The sequence below is a fragment of the Cephus cinctus genome, unplaced genomic scaffold (genome assembly GCF_000341935.2).
Source record: "Cephus cinctus unplaced genomic scaffold, Ccin1 Ccin1_scaffold0351, whole genome shotgun sequence".
Taxonomy (NCBI): domain Eukaryota; kingdom Metazoa; phylum Arthropoda; class Insecta; order Hymenoptera; family Cephidae; genus Cephus; species Cephus cinctus.
The window spans coordinates 322811-343141 of record NW_014333043.1 but is presented as its reverse complement, the minus strand read 5'-3'; the positions used below and the strand labels follow the sequence as shown (position 1 = coordinate 343141).

At 39.5% G+C, this 20331-nt stretch overlaps 7 protein-coding genes across 21 annotated transcripts; 4 read left to right on the top strand and 3 right to left on the bottom strand.

Moving 5' to 3' along the window:
* Positions 1 to 1168: 1168 nt before the first annotated feature.
* On the top strand, positions 1169 to 4879 carry LOC107267171 (protein FAM166B). 9 transcript variants are annotated; one of them, XM_025084421.1, is made up of 6 exons: positions 1358 to 1606; positions 1708 to 2109; positions 3316 to 3391; positions 3500 to 3656; positions 3739 to 3963; positions 4101 to 4879. In XM_025084421.1, exons 2-6 carry the CDS (start codon positions 2039 to 2041, stop codon positions 4325 to 4327), a joined length of 756 nt encoding a protein of 251 aa, XP_024940189.1. In that variant the 5' UTR covers positions 1358 to 1606; positions 1708 to 2038; the 3' UTR covers positions 4328 to 4879. The 9 variants fall into 9 exon arrangements, with proteins under 9 accessions (XP_024940187.1, XP_015593983.1, XP_024940189.1 ...); XM_015738496.2 differs by having other exon boundaries at positions 3488 to 3656; XM_025084420.1 differs by having other exon boundaries at positions 1486 to 1606; positions 1724 to 2109; positions 3488 to 3656.
* A 98-nt stretch (positions 4880 to 4977) lies between these two features.
* LOC107267170 (mini-chromosome maintenance complex-binding protein) lies at positions 4978 to 7764 on the bottom strand. Of its 3 annotated transcripts, none has more exons than XM_015738490.2 (8): positions 7520 to 7755; positions 7142 to 7416; positions 6521 to 6874; positions 6127 to 6455; positions 5874 to 6053; positions 5546 to 5789; positions 5302 to 5472; positions 4978 to 5239 (listed from the first exon to the last, which is right to left on the bottom strand). In XM_015738490.2, exons 1-8 carry the CDS (start codon positions 7524 to 7526, stop codon positions 5045 to 5047), a joined length of 1755 nt encoding a protein of 584 aa, XP_015593976.1. In that variant the 5' UTR covers positions 7527 to 7755; the 3' UTR covers positions 4978 to 5044. The 3 variants fall into 3 exon arrangements, with proteins under 3 accessions (XP_015593976.1, XP_015593977.1, XP_015593978.1); XM_015738491.2 differs by having other exon boundaries at positions 6530 to 6874; positions 7520 to 7752; XM_015738492.2 differs by lacking the exon at positions 4978 to 5239 and having other exon boundaries at positions 5341 to 5480; positions 7520 to 7764.
* Positions 7765 to 7977: 213 nt separating this feature from the next.
* On the top strand, positions 7978 to 10788 carry LOC107267169 (E3 ubiquitin-protein ligase ZNRF1). The gene is made up of 4 exons (XM_015738489.2): positions 7978 to 8700; positions 9528 to 9623; positions 9696 to 9801; positions 9880 to 10788. The coding sequence occupies exons 1-4, from the start codon at positions 8322 to 8324 to the stop codon at positions 9935 to 9937; spliced, it is 639 nt and encodes a 212-aa protein (XP_015593975.1). The 5' UTR covers positions 7978 to 8321; the 3' UTR covers positions 9938 to 10788.
* Positions 10789 to 11294: 506 nt separating this feature from the next.
* LOC107267168 (diphosphoinositol polyphosphate phosphohydrolase 1) lies at positions 11295 to 13011 on the top strand. 2 transcript variants are annotated; one of them, XM_015738488.2, is made up of 4 exons: positions 11295 to 11832; positions 12011 to 12166; positions 12252 to 12519; positions 12773 to 13011. In XM_015738488.2, the coding sequence occupies exons 1-4, from the start codon at positions 11734 to 11736 to the stop codon at positions 12778 to 12780; spliced, it is 531 nt and encodes a 176-aa protein (XP_015593974.1). In that variant the 5' UTR covers positions 11295 to 11733; the 3' UTR covers positions 12781 to 13011. The 2 variants fall into 2 exon arrangements, with proteins under 2 accessions (XP_015593974.1, XP_015593973.1); XM_015738487.2 differs by having other exon boundaries at positions 12252 to 12799.
* Positions 12489 to 15089, top strand: LOC107267166 (glutamate-rich WD repeat-containing protein 1). Of its 4 annotated transcripts, XM_015738485.2 has the most exons (5): positions 12489 to 12519; positions 12773 to 12874; positions 13475 to 13982; positions 14059 to 14466; positions 14570 to 15089. In XM_015738485.2, the coding sequence occupies exons 3-5, from the start codon at positions 13477 to 13479 to the stop codon at positions 15057 to 15059; spliced, it is 1404 nt and encodes a 467-aa protein (XP_015593971.1). In that variant the 5' UTR covers positions 12489 to 12519; positions 12773 to 12874; positions 13475 to 13476; the 3' UTR covers positions 15060 to 15089. The 4 variants fall into 4 exon arrangements, with proteins under 4 accessions (XP_015593971.1, XP_024940186.1, XP_015593969.1 ...); XM_025084418.1 differs by lacking the exons at positions 12489 to 12519; positions 12773 to 12874 and adding an exon at positions 13087 to 13166; XM_015738483.2 differs by lacking the exons at positions 12489 to 12519; positions 12773 to 12874 and adding an exon at positions 13117 to 13248.
* A 48-nt stretch (positions 15090 to 15137) lies between these two features.
* On the bottom strand, positions 15138 to 17638 carry LOC107267165 (mismatch repair endonuclease PMS2). Its single transcript, XM_015738482.2, has 5 exons — positions 17410 to 17638; positions 17184 to 17343; positions 15883 to 17102; positions 15555 to 15804; positions 15138 to 15485 (listed from the first exon to the last, which is right to left on the bottom strand). Exons 1-5 carry the CDS (start codon positions 17494 to 17496, stop codon positions 15166 to 15168), a joined length of 2037 nt encoding a protein of 678 aa, XP_015593968.1. The 5' UTR covers positions 17497 to 17638; the 3' UTR covers positions 15138 to 15165.
* Positions 17639 to 17683: 45 nt separating this feature from the next.
* On the bottom strand, positions 17684 to 18933 carry LOC107267167 (NADH dehydrogenase [ubiquinone] flavoprotein 2, mitochondrial). The gene is made up of 4 exons (XM_015738486.2): positions 18774 to 18933; positions 18553 to 18615; positions 18036 to 18494; positions 17684 to 17961 (listed from the first exon to the last, which is right to left on the bottom strand). The coding sequence occupies exons 1-4, from the start codon at positions 18807 to 18809 to the stop codon at positions 17788 to 17790; spliced, it is 732 nt and encodes a 243-aa protein (XP_015593972.1). The 5' UTR covers positions 18810 to 18933; the 3' UTR covers positions 17684 to 17787.
* Positions 18934 to 20331: the final 1398 nt, after the last annotated feature.

Here is a 20331-nt window from a genome sequence, read left to right as displayed (position 1 = left end):
ATCTGCACAATTGCTTTTATACTGTATACACAATTACTTTTACAAGGTATTAGTCGTATAGACTATAGCACAAAATTTAATTAAAAGCAAATATTAATGCAGTTATAAATAGAACATAAACCTATTAAAGAGAGGTTCAGGAGAAAAAGATAAATTGCCTCTTCAAAATACGCGATCCTCTACCAGCAAGTTGTCTGTTATCAGTGCTTTTATATTGAAAAAGCAACACATATCTATATTGTGTATATACTGCATAGATGGCAGTACAGTATTGCTATTAGCTATTGAAGTAGAATGTATATGCCCAATGCACTGCTGGATATCGACTACGGATAATGCAGTTTACTTCTTCTATAATTTTAGAATTTTAAAATTATCTCATATGTTTCTTTTCAATTTCATAAAACAAACAGGATTCACTCAAACAGGATTGACAGGATATTAAATTTTTGCACAGCGTATGACATTATATTAAAAAAAAATATAAAACATGCTTATTGCCATCTGACGGAAATTATGCAGTTCTTCCTTTTATACATAATATACACAAGAGACCCGACGTCCTCAGTCGCCGGGATCAAATTGCCTTAATGAAACTGTCGATTAGATTCAGGAGGCGTGCGCTGAATAAAACGGTCCTTTGGAGAAGTAACCAAATGAAAATAACGAGACGACTAAACGAAAATGAGCTCGAATCGACTGTCCAATTATCCGAATCTACAATGCTCGTTACAATAAAAATGATGCCGCAGCTGAGTTCATATATTGATTTTTTTTTAACTCAACGATTTCAGTAGTCACCCAAGAAGTTTGCGCTGAATACTTATCTCGGATTACAATGATGACCCGTCACTATGAAAATCATAGAGTACATGAAGAAATGTCAAGGACTGGTATACATAAAAACTGAAGACCTAAAAAATGATGGTATCCCAAGAGCAAGAAGTTCAAAAGAGCCTGAGACATCTTCGAGAAGTCTCGAATCCATACCAATCGCTACACTCTATGAAAAGTGTATTACCAAAGATTCGTTAACCTTAAAATAATCCTAGTTCGATGAGCCTCGATAAGTGACGTTGGGTGTCGAGTACCGGTGTGCGGGCCCCTTAAAGAAAGGTGCGGCGTACAACGGAAGAATGGTGGAGGTAGTGGGTGGCTATAGGAGTACACAAAGTAGGAGGGCTTCAGCATTGTACTGCTACGTTAGTAGAACGTCGGCTCCATTATATATTTTCCCTCTGACTGTAACAACCTATAGCTACAGTCTTGTTTGATTGGCGCGCTAACCACGCGTAACTACACTTGGAGAAGTGTTCCCGTTTAATTCTAGTGGTGGTTCCATATCCAGAGGAGCGTCATCAGGATTGTGCACTTGATTCATTGGGTACCAGTAAGTTCAAACATTGTCGGTCGCATTGCGGTTTGCTCGAGAGAGCGCGGGTGTCAATCGATGAGAGGATTCTCCAGAGGAAGCGATCGTAAGGTACCAGGTGTTCATCAGGTACAAGGGTGTTGGTCTAATGTGGTGAAGGATGGTCTTCGAGCCCATCACTCAGGAGCAGAGGAGACGCTTCTTTAGGCAGGGATATGGAGCTCATCTGCCTGGGTAAGAATATATTGTATTAATGTACAGATTAGATTAGTTTGATTAATTATTGGCTTTAATAGTATAATTATTATTTGTCATACTAATCTATGATATATTAGTACTTTGAAATCTTAGCCAGCTGTCTGCCACATGGAATCGTGACAAATTATACAACGATACAGTTTGGATTTGGATAGCCATGGTAATTTAACAAGGCTGAGAATGCCCTTGGCGATATCTCATCCGAATATTCTCGGTGGTCCATATCTGAGGTGCTCCAGTGAGCGTAATGGAGGGACTTCTACAATACAGCCTAATTCCATCAGAAGTACAGGACAAAAGTAATCGTTCCTCATGAAAAATATTAAAACAAGGATCCTCGTTACAACTCAGAAGACATGAAAAAAATGGGATGCTTACAAACAGAGATGAACTCAACATACGTAATGAATGGATACAGCTGGGGAAAAAATCGCAAATGTCAAGAGGACCGCTGGAGGACATTTTACCAAAGAGGCACGGTAAATGCAAACATGAAAATAGCGATGAAGTAAGCAGAGAGAAAGAGAGAGAACGATTCTCACTGGTGGAGGATGAGAATAAATTCGCCAGTTTCGTAATACGAGGTGCAGTGTGTAGTCGTACTCCGGCTGCGTCGTGGACCACAGAGTTCAGGATATTAGTGAACCAATCGGTATTGGCCAACAAGTTTCAAACTACAAAATTGATTTCTGTAACTAGTCTGGTATACTGTTGCACGTGCGGTATAGTTTGAGCTAGTAGCTAAAGCGAGTAGCCAATAAGTCGGTAAGTGAACTAGTTCTTGAGCGTACGCTTCATCGCTTCATCGCACCCGGCTCTCCCTTCGTCGATATGACTGAAGTGGGACAACCAATCAAGTGATCCAACGATCAACCAATCGATATGTAGTATCGAATGAGACCAAGGATCAAGATCTTAACCATTTTTGGAACAATTCTTACCATCCTGAGATGAGAAAGTCTGACTAGACAATATATTGATTTTTGAAGGCCGAAGTTTCTTCCTTGGTACCAGGTTGGTACCAACCCCAACTACCAACCAGGTCCCACCTCATGTTCACCACGCAATCATTATTATCGCTTGAAAACTACATGCAAGCGTCTTCCATGGAGATAGAAATCTAAATAGGGTTTTTATATCTTGAGAAAAATCCTACTAACCGCTATATCTGGATGACCTACTGCCATTGGTCGATGTCTGGTTCGATAACCAATTCATTCGATGGTGTCTTTTACTTCTGCGGGTTCAAGGGGTTGAGGGGTGGAGGGACTACGATGCGAATCACTGTGGCATGACCGTCACGGACTCCACTGAGTCCATAGGTCAATGACACCAAACATTATAGCTAAGATTATGAATATATGTCTACCCGTGGAGATGATTCGTATTTTTTTCTAGAAAAAAATATTTATCCAAGGCGTCTCTGGCATCTCTTTGCATGAATAAGAATTAACACCTCGTAAAGCGAGAGGTGTGAACCGAACGATAATTAATCCTGAAGGTGTATTCGCATGGTGATGTAATCCAGCAACAAGAAACAGTCAACTCAGTTTAAACAGATGTTAATTCTAGCTTCCAAATAACAGTCGCATATACATATAAATGGAGTAACAGAAGATGCAATGAATAATCAATGGGTTGTTATGACAAAGGTGAAGTATTTCTTACTGTTATTTTATTTTCAGATACACCGGCCATTGTCCAACTCTCAAGTTTCGGGTTGGCAAGAGATTCGGAGCCTGTACAGAAGAGATAATGAAGGTGAGTAACAAAAATATTTATGCAAATCGCATAGTCATAAATTCCTCGATTGGCTTTTACCATCCATTTTGCGTTGTATATGAAGAAAACCAATAGGCACCGTTACAGGAACTCCTCGAGAAAGAGATCCTGAAGAATGGTCCATATAGACCAGCATCTGGGAAGGAGGTCCTGATACCTATTGTCCGAGAAAAGGATATCAGGAGAGACTGGAAAAATGACGCTTACCTGCACAAAGCGCCACCTTATATCCTAGGCTATACTGGTAAGATATAAACAGGAAGGGATATTGGAACTAGACTTCCTCTTTCTTATCTTCCTTCACGTTGAACTCTCATGATCCCCAGGATACATTCCGGGTTTCAACAATAGGTACGGATTACCCTTTAAGAAAGCTGTTGAAGAGGGTCGCAAGGAATGGCGAGACACACAGAATGAGCTAAGGGCTAAAAGGGACGCCCTAAGAGCCCATGTTGAAAGAACCGATCCCAGGAATCTGTTAGCTAGAGCCAGAGCGGACAACGTTGATGTGGAGATTGATCACGGTCATGACAGAGATAGAACATTCTTTGGTGAGACAGACTGTCAATCTACCAATGAGTAAGGAGGCAGATTTTTCACCTTGAATAAATCTCATTGCCTCCGGCTGTTCCTTTTTCGTTCTCGACCTAGTAACATTATGTTAATTTAATTACATATATTTCTACAGAGCATCACGTGTCACCAGAGAAGCCACCGATTGTGGGCTACACTGGACACATACCTGGCGCTAAGGGCGAAGTTGCCCTTTCGAAGAGGTATGCACAAGCTGCCAGGAGAGGACTGGAGCTTATTCATAAAGAACGTGCGGAGAGGTATGGTACTAAGGACAAGAATGCAGTTCAAAGGGTCCTTGATGTAGCGTACCTGGATGAAACTGGACACAGTAGAGCATAAAGCTAATATACTTTGCTACTGTCACTTTTAATGACGCTCACTCTGTTATTTATTGCGTTATTTAACTTCGAAGTTATACTCGTTATTAGATTATATTCTAGCGAATAAGTCAATGTATTCCGTCCATTGCTCGAGTGGCATAACACGTGTATTATATGTATACATATATGTAGATTTTAACTTGAGATTATTATAAGTAATACTCAAGAGATACACATAACGTTCTTATTTGGTCGGCCATTTTGGATCGTTCAGTATTAGAATTTCAGATAATTATTTTTTTCTCATATGTGTTTCGTCCTTGAAACATCTACGATGAATATGTGTGCCTCATTAATTGTATGCTAGTTTCATTTCTTATAAGAAATGAAATTTAGTTACAAATTTATGACATTGCTGTAAGGTAAACTAATTGCTGACTTTAGAGATGGCTATTATGTACTTGATGGAAGGTCGGGCTTTCTTGGAGTTCAGCAACAATGAAATTTATCGTTGGACGGTTGATACCCTTCGGTATTTAATCATGTAAATAAAGCATTTACCATTCCAAGATATTAAGCTATTTATTTGAATTATTAGAACTTACTTTACGTGAAAAATATTTGGCATTTCGAATATATCTCTTGCATGGACAGAACTATAAATGAGGATATATTTTATATGGTTTTATTATCAAAACGTAATAATATGATTATGTATAATGTGATTCCTAAGAATTCACTTTTCTCGACGCGGAAGCCTCTCTAATCTTCTTGACTCCATATCCATGGACTGTTTCCAATAATCTTTAGTTAACGTATTCGTTCCATGAGATAAAGACATTAGCCTAGCTAAAACCATGAGAGAGTGTAAATTGTCAGCGTTTATATTTTGATCCGATTGTCGCATCTTCACAAAATCCTCTTGGATTGTCTGTAATTAGAATTAGATTAAAAATACGAAATTGTTAAATAGCAACTTAATTTATGACTTACGTCAACTATTTCATCGTTAAACTGAAAATCTGAGTGCCTCATGCTTTCTAAATATTGACGAATATCATTCAACCGCTTGTCATCCTTTAAGTATTGTTTGGCTGCCTGTACGACTTGGGGATAAAGATTTTCTGTATCCTCATCGGGTTTCACGATGACTTGAATCACACACTAAAATCCTATCGATTAGGATACTTATCGATGTCTGTATTGGAACAAATATCTTTACGTGACAAGAACTCACAGGTATGAAGGACTTCACTTCGGACAAAATTAACACCGGGATGTCTGTTTCAAATTCCATTGGATAGTATGTAAAATCGTAGGAAACCTTTTGAAACTTCACCAAATCACCAATAGCCTCATAGTTTTTACGGCCGTTAGCGGATACACGACCGCTTGATAATTGTGTTTCATCTATTACCAGATGCGTGTTGTTACTCAATTGTAATATGCCGCTGGTTAATCTGTTACAGTCATAGTCCTTCCTGAGAAAAAAAATCAAATAGAATGATAAAGAAGAGGACAACGAGATTCTTTTGTTCTGATATATATTGATATTTAAAACTTACTTTGGGATGAGACACATGTCATTCAATGCTTCAAGACTGCATTCCAAATAGTGACTCTTGGGTACAAGAAGAGACAAAATTTCGTATAAATCTTTTGGGAATGTCCTAAACTTTCCAAAAGAAAAATTTGTAATGTTTATAGGAAACGAACCCAAGCACAGCGCATCTTTTCTCAAGTAGCTGGAAATTGTATGATGGAAGTTCATTATTGGTTGCACTATAATATGCCGTGATGTATCGAAAGAAAACGTACATGGAGGATATTAAATGGCAAATAAGATAATCTGCAGCCAATGTGTCACCAAATAATATTTGGCTGAGTATCATATGTAATTCTGCTCTAATTTGTTCGGCCCGCGATACGATTTGTGGACAGGAATCTACATGATGTCTTGTAAGAGATGTGATTTTTACAGCATGTAAGCGAGGTACCAAGGAAGTAGGTGGATTATGAATCTGTACTTCAGAATCATCCATTGCATCTTCAGAGTCATGAATAAGACTTAAGGCAGGATCAAGTGATATGAAGCCAACAATTTCCAGAATTTGATTTAGTTTGTATGACGTGGCATCTTCATAAATCTGAAAATGTTATATTAGTGTATGAAAAATACAGCAAATATTATGTTTCAATAATATTAGATTACTTTAATAACCTTTACGATGCATGCTTTACCATCATCAATAGGAATTGGGAAATTCATTATATGTTCTTTTGATAGTGTATTTATATTATTTCTTTCTTGGGTATTGGTGTTTTCATTTTCACTGTTTTCCATCATTTTCTCCTTTTTTCTAATTGGTTCGGAACAATCCATTTCTTCAACAGATTGCTCAAGAGTTCTTTTAAAAGATGTATGGGACACTTCTGGTAAATTTAAATTGGTTTTAATACACTTTTCTTTTGCCCATTCATTTAATCCAGGAATAGAGATAACAACACAGGTCTGACGTTCTGAGCTTCTATTCTTCTTCGAATCAATGATAATCTCTTCATGAGGCTAATAGAAAATGAAAATAGTTATACCATAGACTACCCTTAGAATACTGCAATATTTTTCACAACATTATAATTAATAATATTTGTTGGCAACATTATACATGAGTAGAACAATTCTTAAAGACTCTCACACCTAGTATTGCCAGTTATTTTATTATAGGTCCTTTTAAATACCCAGAACGCCTATCAAATAATGGCGGGGGCATATCTGTGACATTTCCATAAGGACCATAATACTTTTATGTGGAAATAAATATTATGTCATTACCAAACAGTATGCTGTATCTTTATAAGTTCCACATCGAATCTGACATTCCCCGGTTTGAGAATTTCTGACTTCATAATTCTCAAAATAGTATTCAGGATTATACATATCCTGAATCATGCCTCGAAAGCGAACTAGCTCTCCATCCTTGAAACTATGCAAAGGAGCAGAATTCACTAAAGGAATTTCTCGTAAGGCTTCTGCATCTTCCAAAATCAATTGACAAGACGTCTGATTTGTCAGAAAATGTTCAGGAGTCCATTCTTCAAATCGCGCAGCTAAAACATGTTTATCAAAATTAATGTTAACAAAAGATAGAACATACCTAATGAATTAAACCTCATTACCATAATTTACTTTATTTTACTTTAATCAACTTACGTGCCATAATCAAAATCCAAAATCTGCCAAAGTCCAGCTAATAAAAAATAACACGATATTTATTAGTCCAATGGCGGGAAAATACTACACGAGAATAAGAATACAGGCTGATTCACAATTATAATGTCTCTATCGCATTACACATCAGTGCCAAACGATAGACAGTGACCAATCACAATCAAAATTTTGTATGAAAAATAAATACTTTAGATTAAGGGTTATTCTGTAATTGAACCACAGTGTGGGTATTAAATTTCAGCTAATGATATTGATTGATTTTTGTCAGAAGTCGAAATCAATCGATGCAATTGGCTGAAATTTAGTAACCGCATCTGTGGTTCAATTACGGAATATGCCCTAAACTGCAGAAGAATAGGGTTTCAGCTTGTGGAAAATAGAGGCGCTGATATTTGCACTGAATAGTTAAAACGTTAAGGAGTGTCCAGTCTCGTATGAGTACAGTAAATAGTCTATGGAAGTTTATCGCAAGATGTCGGGGGATGTTTTGCGCGATGAGCCGCTGCTATGGTCTCGGACGAAATGACTTGCTTGTCGTGGCGAACCTTTGCGAAATTCCGGCCTAAGCTAAATCCTAAAGTGTTTTAGAACCAGCGTGTGTATCATTCGAGCTCATTTGGTACGAATCCAGCCAACTTCAAGAAGTAAAAAGTCTACTCTAGAGAGAGGTGCTGGTGCCAGCGCCGAGTACATCGCCAGAAGACACGGAATAAGCTGAACGGTGATCGATCGAGAAGATCAAAGTTTCGATCGAAAACCGGCCGAAAGTTAAAGAAACATCGGAATGGGAGGAAAAGCTAGCACGGTGGCGCAGAGTGGTGCAAACAACGGACAATCCTCAGGAGGCCCCAATGATGCTACCATGCAGGGTTTCTCGATTTTGCGTTCACTTCCTGGAGGAGTTGGGATTTTGCAACATCAGCATCAACAGGGAAACCAGTCACAGAATTCTAGAGTGCCTGGAGATAGCAGACAAAGAGCACGGTCTCTTAGTTCAGTACCAGATTTGTCCTCTGGTGAACAGAGTGCCCTTGCTGCTTCCGTAGGGGTCAGTGTTGGACAGGCTCTGGGACTACCACAACTTGACTCAGATGACAATGATGAGGATGGTGGTCGCGTTTATGCTGCTCATAGCTTGCCCTCTCATATCTGGTCTCTTAATGGTAAGCATGTCATGAGTAAAATATGTATATTTTATTATGGATCTAAATTGTGAACTTTTTAGAACGATTGTTTTACTGTCATAGAATCTTTCTTCATGGGCTGTTCATAGTGAAATGAATTCTAATAAGCACTATTTGAATTTCACATCCATTTGTTCTTCATTTTAATGCCTATGGGACATGAGGTCAATCTATTCCCTCCCTAGGAAGAAAGACCTACCTCAGGGTTGCCATCAATTTTTACACTACTTCAGGATGGTAGTTTATATGTGTACATACATACGTAATATTCATATTACACATACTCTAATGATTAGCTGTTCTTTGTTATTGCATTGGGTTTGCAAATTACAAAGATTTGTTTTAGTATTATCAGATATTCCACTTAGGCTTTCCGCGTTCCGGCGGTGAGGTTAGATATGTAGAAGTATCCTTACTGTAATCACGGGTAAGATAGAAAATAGGGGGCGTTTGTTATGACGCGTGTTGCCGGGGTGGTTGGCCTGGTAACCGCGTGCAATCGATCACGGCCACGGAAAAAAGCTTGTAAATTTTAAGTACTCAAGGAAGATCCTTAGCCTTCCGCGGTCGCGAGAATAAACGTTGCCACGGCATTCAACATCTTCGCGGTGGGATGGATCGGATTAGGTTAGGTCGGGTTTACTATGGGAGTTATAGTGAGCTCGTGCCTGAACGAGTCCGAAACTGAAGTTGTACCCGCTCATCGCGTTAGAAGAGTATTTTACGGTAGGCACAGTGCATACCCGGAACACGTATGCAACAGTGTTAACCCTCGTGCTTCTTATGCTGTCTTCTTTCTCTTCAAGGTCTAAAGTGTCCTGTGTGCTCCAAGTTCATCTTACCAGATGACATAGAATGCCACTTGGTCATGTGTCTGACCAAGCCTCGTCTGAGTTATAATGGTCAGTTCTTTCTTATCTTTAATATCTAGCAACATCATTAGATTTACTAAAAGGATTGTCTTATCTGTGTAGAGGACGTACTAGCAGATGAAAAAGGAGAGTGCGTCATTTGTCTGGAAGACTTACAACCTGGGGATGTGATAGCCCGCTTACCTTGCCTCTGCATATATCACAAAAAGTATGTATAATCATTCATTCGATTCTCATTAATCGTGTTTTCACTACTCAAAACTCATCCTGAAAAAATCTTTCCCAGCTGCATTGATAAGTGGTTTCAAGTGAATCGCAGCTGCCCTGAACATCCTGGCGATTGATTCTCGCACATCAAAATCGCGGGTAAAAATCAAAGTGGATCATGTCGCTGATCTACAGGACACCGACGTCGAAGACTTGCTTGATAATGGTGGGAAAGACAGAAGTAAAATAAAAGAAAGATGAAAAAAACTAGTCAAGGTGGCTGCTAGTCTGCGATGCTGGTTCGTGCATATGTGGTGATCGTTCTGAGGAGCGAGACTCGATCAAATCGAACGTAAGGACAGATACCTAATTCAATCCTTGATTGTAATATTAAGCAAAGGACTTTTAATAATCGCCATAAGATTCAACGATCAATGCTATTACCTATACGTATCTATAATTAATTAATCTATTACTGCTCTATCGCTTACTATCGATTGTACCATATTTATAAATTTTACTTAGTTTTACATCTTGAAGTCGATTTAGCATTAAGCGAGAGGCGGTAATTATCGTTACTATTATTACTTGAATACTATTATTTTTTTTCTTGAATGAGAATAACGAAGTGACGTTCAGTCGAGTGCACACCTGCGCGTACATAATCGAGCGGGTTGTACAGGAAGCATAAGGAACGCCAGAGTGGGAGTGTGCGTGTGTGCATATACAAATGATAAAGCGAGTGCGTGATAGCTGAGATGAGAGAAACCTCTAGCTTAGATAAAAAAAATGTTCTATGTTTAATGATTTTACTACCGAGACCGAGATGTATCGTTTTTGTTGTCTGTTGGGGGATGAGTGCTAGAAAGGATATTTTTGATACTTTCATAAAAGGGGGAGCCAGAATGTATAAGAGTTTCGAGGAGAGAGGACTTGTCGTAATGCTGTTGACGCTGTAGTAACAAATAAAGGTTCTGATTTAACCTTCGACGCGTTACAATCAATTCAAACAATGCAATCTTTATCTCTTGCTCCGTTTGGCCTCTTACCTTTTTTTCTTTTACTTTTTATTCCCTCTCCCCTTCATCACTTTATTACGTAGAAAAAAATCGATTAGCTTGGTAATCTATTAATTTTGTCAAGTATTTATCATTGTTAACTAAGTAGCGCTTAGGTATGACGTCATCAGTCTCTTTGTAGTGGACTGTGGGATATTACGATTGTCCCTGCCATTCATCAAGGTCACGGCGGAGGATCAACGAACCACCAGTAGCGTCTAGGGAAATGGATATTAAGAGTGGAGTCCAGGAATTTTCATTTTATGACTAGCGTAGTTATTATATTAAAGGTAGTTTCATATGTATCAAACGTCCATTCAAATATGATCGATCAACCAATGAAAAGCTCGTCTACAAATATTTACGTAATGCTATTGGTGGAGCGCTTGCGATTGATGAAATATGGTACAATCTTAAATGTGGTCACGTGAAAGTACTGTCGAAAATCTCGTGAGCCTCCGTTCTGATTAGAAACTGTTTTCAGGGTCAGCGGCAAGATGATCATAAGTGTATGGTGCAGAGCAGAAAGGAGACTCTGAACGTCTGTAGCTTTCAAAGTTTTGAGGTTATAACGAGGCGTTTGATAGAGAACGGAAGGCTAGTGAGAGTGAGAGAGTGAGATAGAGTGCTTGAGGCCTTGTGCCGATATCCTTGTGACGGGACTAGGGGTCTTTTTAGCTTCGGGTGCGAACATTTGACGAAAGTGTGGAGGACGATTATGGGAACGAGAAGACAACCCAAAGAGTGAATTTCACGTTGAAAATATGTTGGCTCCAAATATCCTAAAAGCAATGCGGGAACACGGGATGGCCGATACGGCCGTCTGACGAATATCTGTCTACGGGATGATATTTGCTGATCCTCACGGGTGAAACATGGTGAAGGAGAAGCCAAATTCGATCCGTATTTACGATTCGGAGGGATATAGACGCAGGGCCGCGTGTATCTGCGTCAAAAACGACCTCGAGGATGAGGTAGGCCAATAAAGGGCACTCCTTTTTCTACGTTTGTGCCGGCACTGTATTACCATATTTATTGTTAGACCTATGCAATTTATTTAATCCTGTATTCATTTATGTTATTTGGTCACATTTAATGCTGTTATAGTCAGTTAGGTTGCTGATGATTTTTGCCTTCCATGTTGCACAACAGGTTCTCTTGGTAACATCCAGCCGAAGACCAGATAACTGGATTGTACCAGGGGGTGGTGTGGAACCTGAGGAGGAACCTGCAGTCACTGCACTGCGGGAAGTTAGGGAAGAGGCTGGAGTGTTGGGGCAGCTGGGTCGGTGTCTTGGCATATTCGAGGTCAGCATTTGGGGCACTAATTGACTAGCAGCTGTTGTCTTATTATCTATACAGTTCTGACGTAATAGCATGTTTGTCATTGCAGAATGTGGAACACAAGCATAGAACACAGGTCTGGGTAATGCGTGTAACAGAGGAGCTGCCAGAATGGGAAGATTCACGCGCTATTGGTCGGAAGCGGAAGTGGTTCTCGATACCCGAGGCACTACTTCAGCTCGCTCAGCACAAGCCCGTCCAGCGCTCTTACCTGCACAGTCTCTATAATACCAACCCCTATCGCAACAACCCCAACGCATCTCCGACACATCATACGCACGCTACAGCCGCCCCCATACAACTGACGAATAACTCTGGTACCAATCCCCATATTAATAAGCATAGCTAATACCGAGTAAAAAGTCTGTCAATGTGAGTATACCCACCCAGGTCAGACTTGTCACTTCTATTCATTTATACTTTTCCTTATCCTTTTCCACTCCATCCTAATATCCTCCTCCTTATTCAGCTCCTAAACCTTATCCCTTGCAGGGATTACAATAATTACTATCACTGTATTTTATACATTAAACTATATTAATTATACTATTACTATTATTATTAATATAGATTGCTAATAAACTGGTCCACAATGGAGCAGCTTGCTTGCCCGACTCCATTCTTCGTCCCCGATGGTCCTATGATCAGAAGCAAGCTTCTCATTAAAATGCAGTAAGTTTTTATAAGCCGATAGATAGAGTATGAAAAAAAATGCAGGAGAATTTATGCTGCGGATATGTCGATATCTAGTATAGATACAGGAAAAAATATATATACCAAGTCACCTGAATGGTATGAATAATCTCCTATTATGAAGCTGTCCTTTTTTTTATTTACCTCACCAATGCAATATATGCATATCCTCAATATCTAAAACGTCATGTCCAAAGAGTAACAATTATATGCATTTTCCGTTTATCCTACAAAGATACTCGTAGTGGCCCATTTATGATGCTGTATTAAGGTATAGTCAGGTTTGCTATAGTATGTATGTATGTACATAGTCTCATACACGTGGGGATACATTGAAGTGCAGTAACAGTCAGGTTAGTTCGTTTATTATATTTTCTTTGAAAAATCTTGTGTTCTCTTAAAAAAATATAGATTTTTCTGTACATTAAAATTGATATTCGAACAATATATATTTGCGTGGAAATTATTTAAGGATTAGATATGTAATAGTCACGTTATCATTATCAAACTGGTTTTTTGAGGTTATAAACCTTCTGTTACTTGGTCTATCCTGCATAAAATAGGATTTTTTGTACGAAGATATGTCAGAACAATTGGATCAAGAGCCCGTGGATGGCATCGTCGATGAGGTCATGAGTGAAGGGAGCGAAGATGAAGATCAAGAATCTATGGAAGAGGAAGATAGCGAGGATGCTGGGTCAAATAAGGATGAGGAGGGAAAAGTTTATCTACCTGGACAACCGCTAAAAAAGGGCGAGGAACTCATCGTAGACAAATCTGCTTATCGATTATTACATCAGGCACAGACAGGAGCACCTTGCTTGAGCTTTGATATAATTCATGATGATTATGGCAACTCTCGAGACACATATCCTCTTAGCATGTATCTGGTGGCTGGAACACAAGCTGCTAAGGCTCATGTTAATAATCTTCTTGTAATAAAAATGTCAAACCTCCATGGCACTGGAAAAGGTGATGAGGATTCAGAGGATGAATTGAGCGATTCTGAAGATGAAAATGAAGGTGAACGTGCACCAGTCATGGCTGTTGCTTCAATAAAGCATCAAGGATGCGTTAATAGAGTTAGGTGAGAATACTTCCTGAGCAAGCATCAACGAATTACTGAACTCCAGTGTAATTGCACATGCAATGTATGTTGGCAGGTGTACACAGATCGGAAATACAACCCTGGCAGCAAGTTGGAGTGAACTTGGCCGTGTGAATCTATGGAATTTAAATGAGCAACTGAAAGCTGTAGACAATAGCGACTTGCTCATAGCTTACCGTAAAAAATGCGATAAGCCTGATGGAGGTGTTAAACCTTTGTATACATTCAAGGGACATCTCAGTGAGGGATATGCTATAGATTGGAGTCCTGTAGAACCAGGTACTCTCGCCTCTGGAGATTGTAAAGGAAACATTCACATATGGCGGAATACCGACAGTGCGTCCAGTGCTTCCTGGCTTGTTGACCAGAGACCTTACAATAGCCATGCACCTCATAGTGTGGAAGATTTACAGTGGTCACCAAATGAGAAGAACGTTCTGGCTTCTTGTTCGGTAGATAAGAGGTACATCTTTTTTATTTTTATTTCATAATAAAGATTTTCATCAGTAAATCTATTTCTTAAATACATTAAACTTTACATCCAACATGGAACGCACATTTTACAGTATAAGAATCTGGGACACGAGAGCCAGCCCTCAGTCAGCATGCATGCTAACAGCTGCAAACGCTCACACGGCCGATGTAAACGTCATTTCCTGGAATCGCAAAGAAACGCGATTCCTCGTCTCTGGTGGGGATGACGGAATGCTCTGTATCTGGGATCTACGACAATTCAGTTCATCCGAACCAAGCCCAGTAGCCACTTTTAAACAACATACAGCACCAGTCACTACAGTAGAATGGCATCCGGAAGAAGGTACAGTCTTTGCTTCTGGTGGTGCTGACGATCAGATCGCCCAGTGGGATCTTTCTTTAGAAGTAGATCAAGATGAAGCTCCTAAAGATGGCCAATTAGCCGGTCTACCACCGCAGCTTTTGTTCATCCACCAAGGACAAACAGATGTTAAGGAGTTACATTGGCATCCCCAGTGTCCTGGTACCCTCATCTCCACGGCACACTCGGGATTCAATATATTTCGTACAATTAGCGTGTAATATCCTCTTGAATATACTGTCGTCACACAACACTAGAGTTCATTATCCTCATCCTGATATACATTGGTATATTCTGATTTGGAGTCACCGCAGGAAGCTCCTGCTATCATTTTAATGCAGTCAAGGACAAGAGGTGCCGAATCGTAGGTCTACCGTGAGGACAATTCCAGGGCATTTTCATCTGACCCATTTGAGATACCAGTCGGCGCATTTCCGGAAAGTTCAACGGTTTTCCAACCATAACTGCACTACGACAAGCTCGAGATGCTAGCATCTGTCGCACTCTGCTGGGTCGAGGAATCTGACCACCTTCAGGATCACCACCTTCTTTAATAAGGAAGATCAGTTCCTCTATATCTTCTTGGCCGAACTGCCATCCACCGCTAACTGGCATTCCTATGAGTTCTACTCGATGACCAGGTTCGGCTGCAATTTATAATAAGATACTATCGAACGTTGTTTTTGAGTGAGTACCTTCAGTGAGTAGTAACTTACCTTCTCCATTTACTTGGAACATGAATCCATTGTCTTCGAAGCTTTTTTGATTCTCGATAAGAACATTTTCATTAAGGGAAGCAAGATTTAGTGGTTTAGGAATTATAAGTTTTTGTGTTTTTAATTTTGTCTCGTTACTAAACTTTTCGAATCGATATTTTTCGTCACTGGCATGCTGATCCACTATAAATAAGTCACCATAAAGTTGTGTTATTATAAAGCCCAAGTTGAATTGTCCTATGATTTGCATCTGTGAAGAAAAAATGTTAATTAAATTAGATGATTCTTTGACAGTCTTGTGTTCATCAAAATCAAGAGGAAAAAAAACCTTGTCAAAAGAATCCGTTGTGAGTTCTCGTTGAAGTTCTTTTTCAGCCTCTGAATCTCGGCCTGGTTCTATCTGTGTTCTATATTTTATCCTATTCTGATCATTTCCATTAATTGCTGTAGATGTCTTTCTGGATAAGAATGCTTTTCTTACTGAACTAATGCTGATAGTCATTGTCATGTCTTCTGGTTTCTCTATGTATTCTACATTATCATCCCCGTCTGTTTCATCGTCCTTGACTTCTTTCTTGATTTTCTGTACTTTGGTCCCAGTAGTTTGCTGTCTCTTTGCAGGTGGTTCTTGTGAAAGAGTTGGCGAACTACCTCTCTTGAACTTCACACTTAGGTCTCGTAAGGTCACTGGCATAAAGTTACCTTGGAGTTTATCCCACACGCGCACCAGGTTAGATTTAATAGTAGCTAAGATCATTTTCTCTTGGGTAAAAAATATTGTTCTCTTATCAGGTGTCACATTGACATCTGTACAATTTTGATTAAGTTTCAAATTCAAGAAGACAAATGGGTATTGTTTATTATTGTACTTGTGATATACGTGGTTTATTAATTTTGACACTTTGACTAAATCACAAGGACGACCGTTTACGTAGAAGAATTGTCTGTCTGGTGTAGAACGCCCTAGTGTATGTACGCAGCTACTTACATAGCACTCCCAGGAAAAGTCAAAGGTAGTATCATTAGATAGATTGTATTCCTGAAGAGTAAATTCATCTGGCGTTTCTGCTTTAACTGCGACAAGAGCTTCTGAAGCTTTCTTGCCAAATACTGAGTTTATATTTGTCAGGACGTTCTCTGTTCCCATGGTAGACATAAGAAGATTAACTGATTTCCCGCTTATTGTATTGCTGCAGGTAATTTTAATATTCACTGATACTAGGCAATAGCTGTATAATATTTGTAGAGTCTTATTATATTCCTTTTTAATATTTCTCTGAAATTCCTTAGCTCTCACTGGTAGGCTTTTAAATATATTTCTCACATGAACAGTAGTACCAGTGTCTCGAGCACATGCTTCTTTCGTTTTCAGGATGCCATTTCTATCAAATTCTAATTTATATGCATGTACACTACTAGAATGTTTAGTAACTATACTTAAATCAGCAAGAGCACATAGCGAACTTAGAGCTTCCCCTCGAAATCCAAAAGTATCCACTTCCGTTAAGTCTGAGAATTCCTGTAGCTTTGATGTATGATGCTTCAAGCCTGTTCAAAATTAATGATTGAAATGTATTGATATAAACAGTATTATATATTTTAAGTATACGATTGGTGTATGATCTCTACCTAAACCTTCAAAGTCATCTTCTAGAACTCCACATCCATTGTCACTAACGCTGATGCAAGTTTGACCATAGTCTACAAGCTTGATTTCAACAACTGTTGCACCACTATCCAAACTATTTTCAACTAGTTCTTTTACAGCAGTTGCTAAATCAAATACTACCTGTTGTATAAAAAAATGTTCTTTTCTTTATTTATTTACTCTTTATAAAAATTAAAGTAACCTCACCTGTCCAGAACAAATATGATGAACAGTTTCTCTGTTGATAGCTTGAATTTTTTTAGAAGCTTCTGTCGTCGGTACTGGCTCTGTCATATTAAATAATCAAATTTTATAAATGGTTGATAAACAAAGAATTGTAAATGCCAATGTGATAATCATTAGTGACAACAAACGTGTGTGCAATCTTGGTAGGACTTTGTTAAGGGGTAGGATGGAAGGAAAGCAACGCCATCAATTGTAGATTTGCCTCACGAAAAGGGAAACATTAAAGCGCAGACAATTTTAACGATAATATTTTATAATTTATTGGGCTTGACACATATATTGCAATATTGTTTACACGATGCTTAGCACTCGTACTATGATGGTAACAATTTGAGGATTCTAAAGATCCGAGCGTACACCTTCACCAGGGCCAGGAGGTGGGCTAGTTAAAGATGTAAGACCTCCTGCAGGTTCAGCAGCAAAACGTGGAGAATTCTGTGGCCCTGGTGGAGGTCTTTCACCTTTCTTCAAAGCATTTATTATGGATTCAGCTGTCTCCGCAGTAAGATCCTCCTGTAGGAATAAATTAAATCATGAAATTGTTGTATAAACGATCAGAGTAATGTAGAAAAAGTATAAATACTTACATAGTAATCATCATTGACCTGTAGCATTGGTGCATTAGCACAGGCTCCAAGACATTCTACTTCAGAGATAGTGAAAATAGAATCCGGTGACGTACCACCAACCTCACAGTTTGCAGCTTTGCTCACTGCATTTAATACAGAGTCGGAATCTCTAAGCCAACATGGGGTACAGGTACAAACTTGAATATGGTACTTTCCCATGGGTTTTCTGTTAAACATAGTATAGAAAGTTGCAACCTCGTACACTCTCATACGAGGCACCTCTAGGATTTCAGCCACCTTGTGCATAGCAGAGATAGGAAGCCAACCATGTTGTCTCTGCGCTAAGTCAAGCAAGGGAATCATAGCACCACGTTTGTGGCCTTCAGGATAAATAGCAAGAAGAGCATCTATACGTTTCTTGTTTACTTCATCAAACTCAAATGGTATGTTTGGATTGTCTTGCTCGCTATCCCTGTGCTAAGAAGTAAATGATGTAAATGATAATTTATCAGTCTCAGCACATAATATAACTTACAACGAACAGATGATCTGATGCTCGAACTGCTGAGGTCTGGACGCCTCTCGCATTCGTGAATGTCTGTGAAAAAGAATCATCTCTTGTGACAAGTCAAGATAATAGAGTTAAAGAAAAATAAACTATCTTTAGAGGTTACATAAGGGTAGACCACGAAAGGATAACATTTAGGAAAGTAATAACGAATGTCCTTTTTCTTTTTAATCATGAAAAGTACTTACCAAGAGGTTGCGAGCACTCCTCAGAGTGGCAAGCATGATACGAGAGTGGCAATTACTCTAAAAACAGAAATCCTTTCTCCTTTGCTTTTTCCACGGCCCGATACCCAGGATGCTGTGAAAGTTAAGTTTTGCTTTGGATTGTAGTTCAAGCCATTGCTATTAGATGGATCTCTTATTCCAGGTTCCTAAGTCTCTGTATCTTTCAATAGTGTCCGAGAGGGGGCACTATGTGACATTAACTTCGACCTGCCTACTTCTTTACCGGCAGAGTGTAAAAGAAAAAAAAAAGTTATAATTTGTAGACCGCGCATTTCTCTCCCGTCCAAGGTATCGTAATTAACTTAATAATTACGCGCTGTAAGATCCCTGAGATTGAATCTCTCATTCGCGTTCAGTGTACTGAGCGAGAGCTGATATTGCTAGCAAAGAAATACTCAGAAAAAAACATGAAAAGACGTCGTCTTGGTCATATTTAGCTTGCGGCTCATCTAGCCTTACATATCCTGAAGTGTAGTAGGAATATGCCTCCGTGTCTGGATGGATAAGAAAACAGTGATCGTCGATTCTCCGATATTCCCATCCTGACCCATGATGCCAAGCTGTTAGAGCCTGGAGGGTGGATCACAGATCACTGGGGGTTAATCCCCGAATCTAGGATGCCGGCACGCAGCCGGATTCTGAAGTACCAAGGAAGAGTAGACATTTTTGGTCTCCGTCAAAGCGAGGGAATATAACTGGCGACGTAGTTATGCAAAGAAAGAAACATAATAAGTTACAAACTGTCCAAGATGGTGGCCACGTCCTGTACACAGGAGTAAGACTATCTCATATTCTCATGTCCAATAAATATTCCTTTGAAGAGGACGACTTTCCCTGGCGGAGGTAGAAGTATGCCTATATAAAAGTCTCTCCATTTTCTCTATGGAAGTAGCATCTGAACTCGTCCGAAGCTGTAGAGGAACAAGAAGACACGGAAATGGCGGTGCGATTAAGATCAGTGCCTGACGGTAAGGATTCGCGAGTGGAGCATGCCTCTCATATTGAAGCCGGTCACTCGCTGCTGAGTTTTAAACTTTAATCCTCGAATCCTAATCCTAAAGTCAGGAACGCGGTCACGAGCGCTCGTGCTACTCACCTCACTGGACAGCTTAGATTAATTCGATTAATAAATGCCTCTTCAACAGTCAGCCTACCGCGCCTGGACGCGTTGGACATTCGATTCACGATTTTCTCTTTTTCCCTTTCTCCTTCTCTCTCCCTCGGGAAGAAATCTTTGCCAGAGACCGTCAGCTTGTGCTACGGAAGTCCCGTTTGAGTGTATCCAACGTGCCCAGTGAGGGTGAGAAAAAAGAACCAAGTGGTGAAAAGCATTCCAACCACCTGCGCCCAATAGCGTAATTATGCTTTTTGTAAAAGAGGGACCCTGAGGCCCCTTTGGGGTGTGTTTTGATATTTAACCTCCGAGGGGTAGCCGTAGTATTCTAGACAGATCGTCACGTATTTTCTATTTATCTTTAGGTCTACTTCTTTATGGTCTACCGATGGCCAGCTATATACA

Excerpts from the sequence above, each read along its gene's own strand:
- LOC107267171 (XM_025084419.1), top strand. The coding sequence starts at position 1,533 with ATGGTCTTCGAGCCCATCACTCAGGAGCAGAGGAGACGCTTCTTTAGG. Across the intron at positions 1,607-3,315 it reads TATGGAGCTCATCTGCCTGG|ATACACCGGCCATTGTCCAA; the intron begins GTAAGAATATAT and ends TTTTATTTTCAG. Across the intron at positions 3,657-3,738 it reads TTATATCCTAGGCTATACTG|GATACATTCCGGGTTTCAAC; the intron begins GTAAGATATAAA and ends CATGATCCCCAG.
- LOC107267170 (XM_015738490.2), bottom strand. Across the intron at positions 6,054-6,126 it reads TGCCATTTAATATCCTCCAT|CTACTTGAGAAAAGATGCGC; the intron begins GTACGTTTTCTT and ends TACAATTTCCAG. Across the intron at positions 5,240-5,301 it reads TTAACGATGAAATAGTTGAC|ACAATCCAAGAGGATTTTGT; the intron begins GTAAGTCATAAA and ends TTCTAATTACAG.
- LOC107267169 (XM_015738489.2), top strand. The coding sequence starts at position 8,322 with ATGGGAGGAAAAGCTAGCACGGTGGCGCAGAGTGGTGCAAACAACGGA. Across the intron at positions 8,701-9,527 it reads TCATATCTGGTCTCTTAATG|GTCTAAAGTGTCCTGTGTGC; the intron begins GTAAGCATGTCA and ends TTTCTCTTCAAG. Across the intron at positions 9,802-9,879 it reads CTCTGCATATATCACAAAAA|CTGCATTGATAAGTGGTTTC; the intron begins GTATGTATAATC and ends AATCTTTCCCAG.
- LOC107267168 (XM_015738487.2), top strand. The coding sequence starts at position 11,734 with ATGGTGAAGGAGAAGCCAAATTCGATCCGTATTTACGATTCGGAGGGA. Across the intron at positions 11,833-12,010 it reads AAAACGACCTCGAGGATGAG|GTTCTCTTGGTAACATCCAG; the intron begins GTAGGCCAATAA and ends GTTGCACAACAG. Across the intron at positions 12,167-12,251 it reads GGTGTCTTGGCATATTCGAG|AATGTGGAACACAAGCATAG; the intron begins GTCAGCATTTGG and ends TTGTCATTGCAG.
- LOC107267166 (XM_015738485.2), top strand. The coding sequence starts at position 13,477 with ATGTCAGAACAATTGGATCAAGAGCCCGTGGATGGCATCGTCGATGAG. Across the intron at positions 13,983-14,058 it reads GGATGCGTTAATAGAGTTAG|GTGTACACAGATCGGAAATA; the intron begins GTGAGAATACTT and ends GTATGTTGGCAG. Across the intron at positions 14,467-14,569 it reads TCTTGTTCGGTAGATAAGAG|TATAAGAATCTGGGACACGA; the intron begins GTACATCTTTTT and ends CACATTTTACAG.
- LOC107267165 (XM_015738482.2), bottom strand. The coding sequence starts at position 17,496 with ATGACAGAGCCAGTACCGACGACAGAAGCTTCTAAAAAAATTCAAGCT. Across the intron at positions 17,344-17,409 it reads ATCATATTTGTTCTGGACAG|GTAGTATTTGATTTAGCAAC; the intron begins GTGAGGTTACTT and ends TTTATACAACAG. Across the intron at positions 15,486-15,554 it reads GTTCCAAGTAAATGGAGAAG|CCGAACCTGGTCATCGAGTA; the intron begins GTAAGTTACTAC and ends TATAAATTGCAG.
- LOC107267167 (XM_015738486.2), bottom strand. The coding sequence starts at position 18,809 with ATGCTTGCCACTCTGAGGAGTGCTCGCAACCTCTTG. Across the intron at positions 18,616-18,773 it reads GGAGTGCTCGCAACCTCTTG|ACATTCACGAATGCGAGAGG; the intron begins GTAAGTACTTTT and ends TCTTTTTCACAG. Across the intron at positions 17,962-18,035 it reads AGGTCAATGATGATTACTAT|GAGGATCTTACTGCGGAGAC; the intron begins GTAAGTATTTAT and ends TTATTCCTACAG.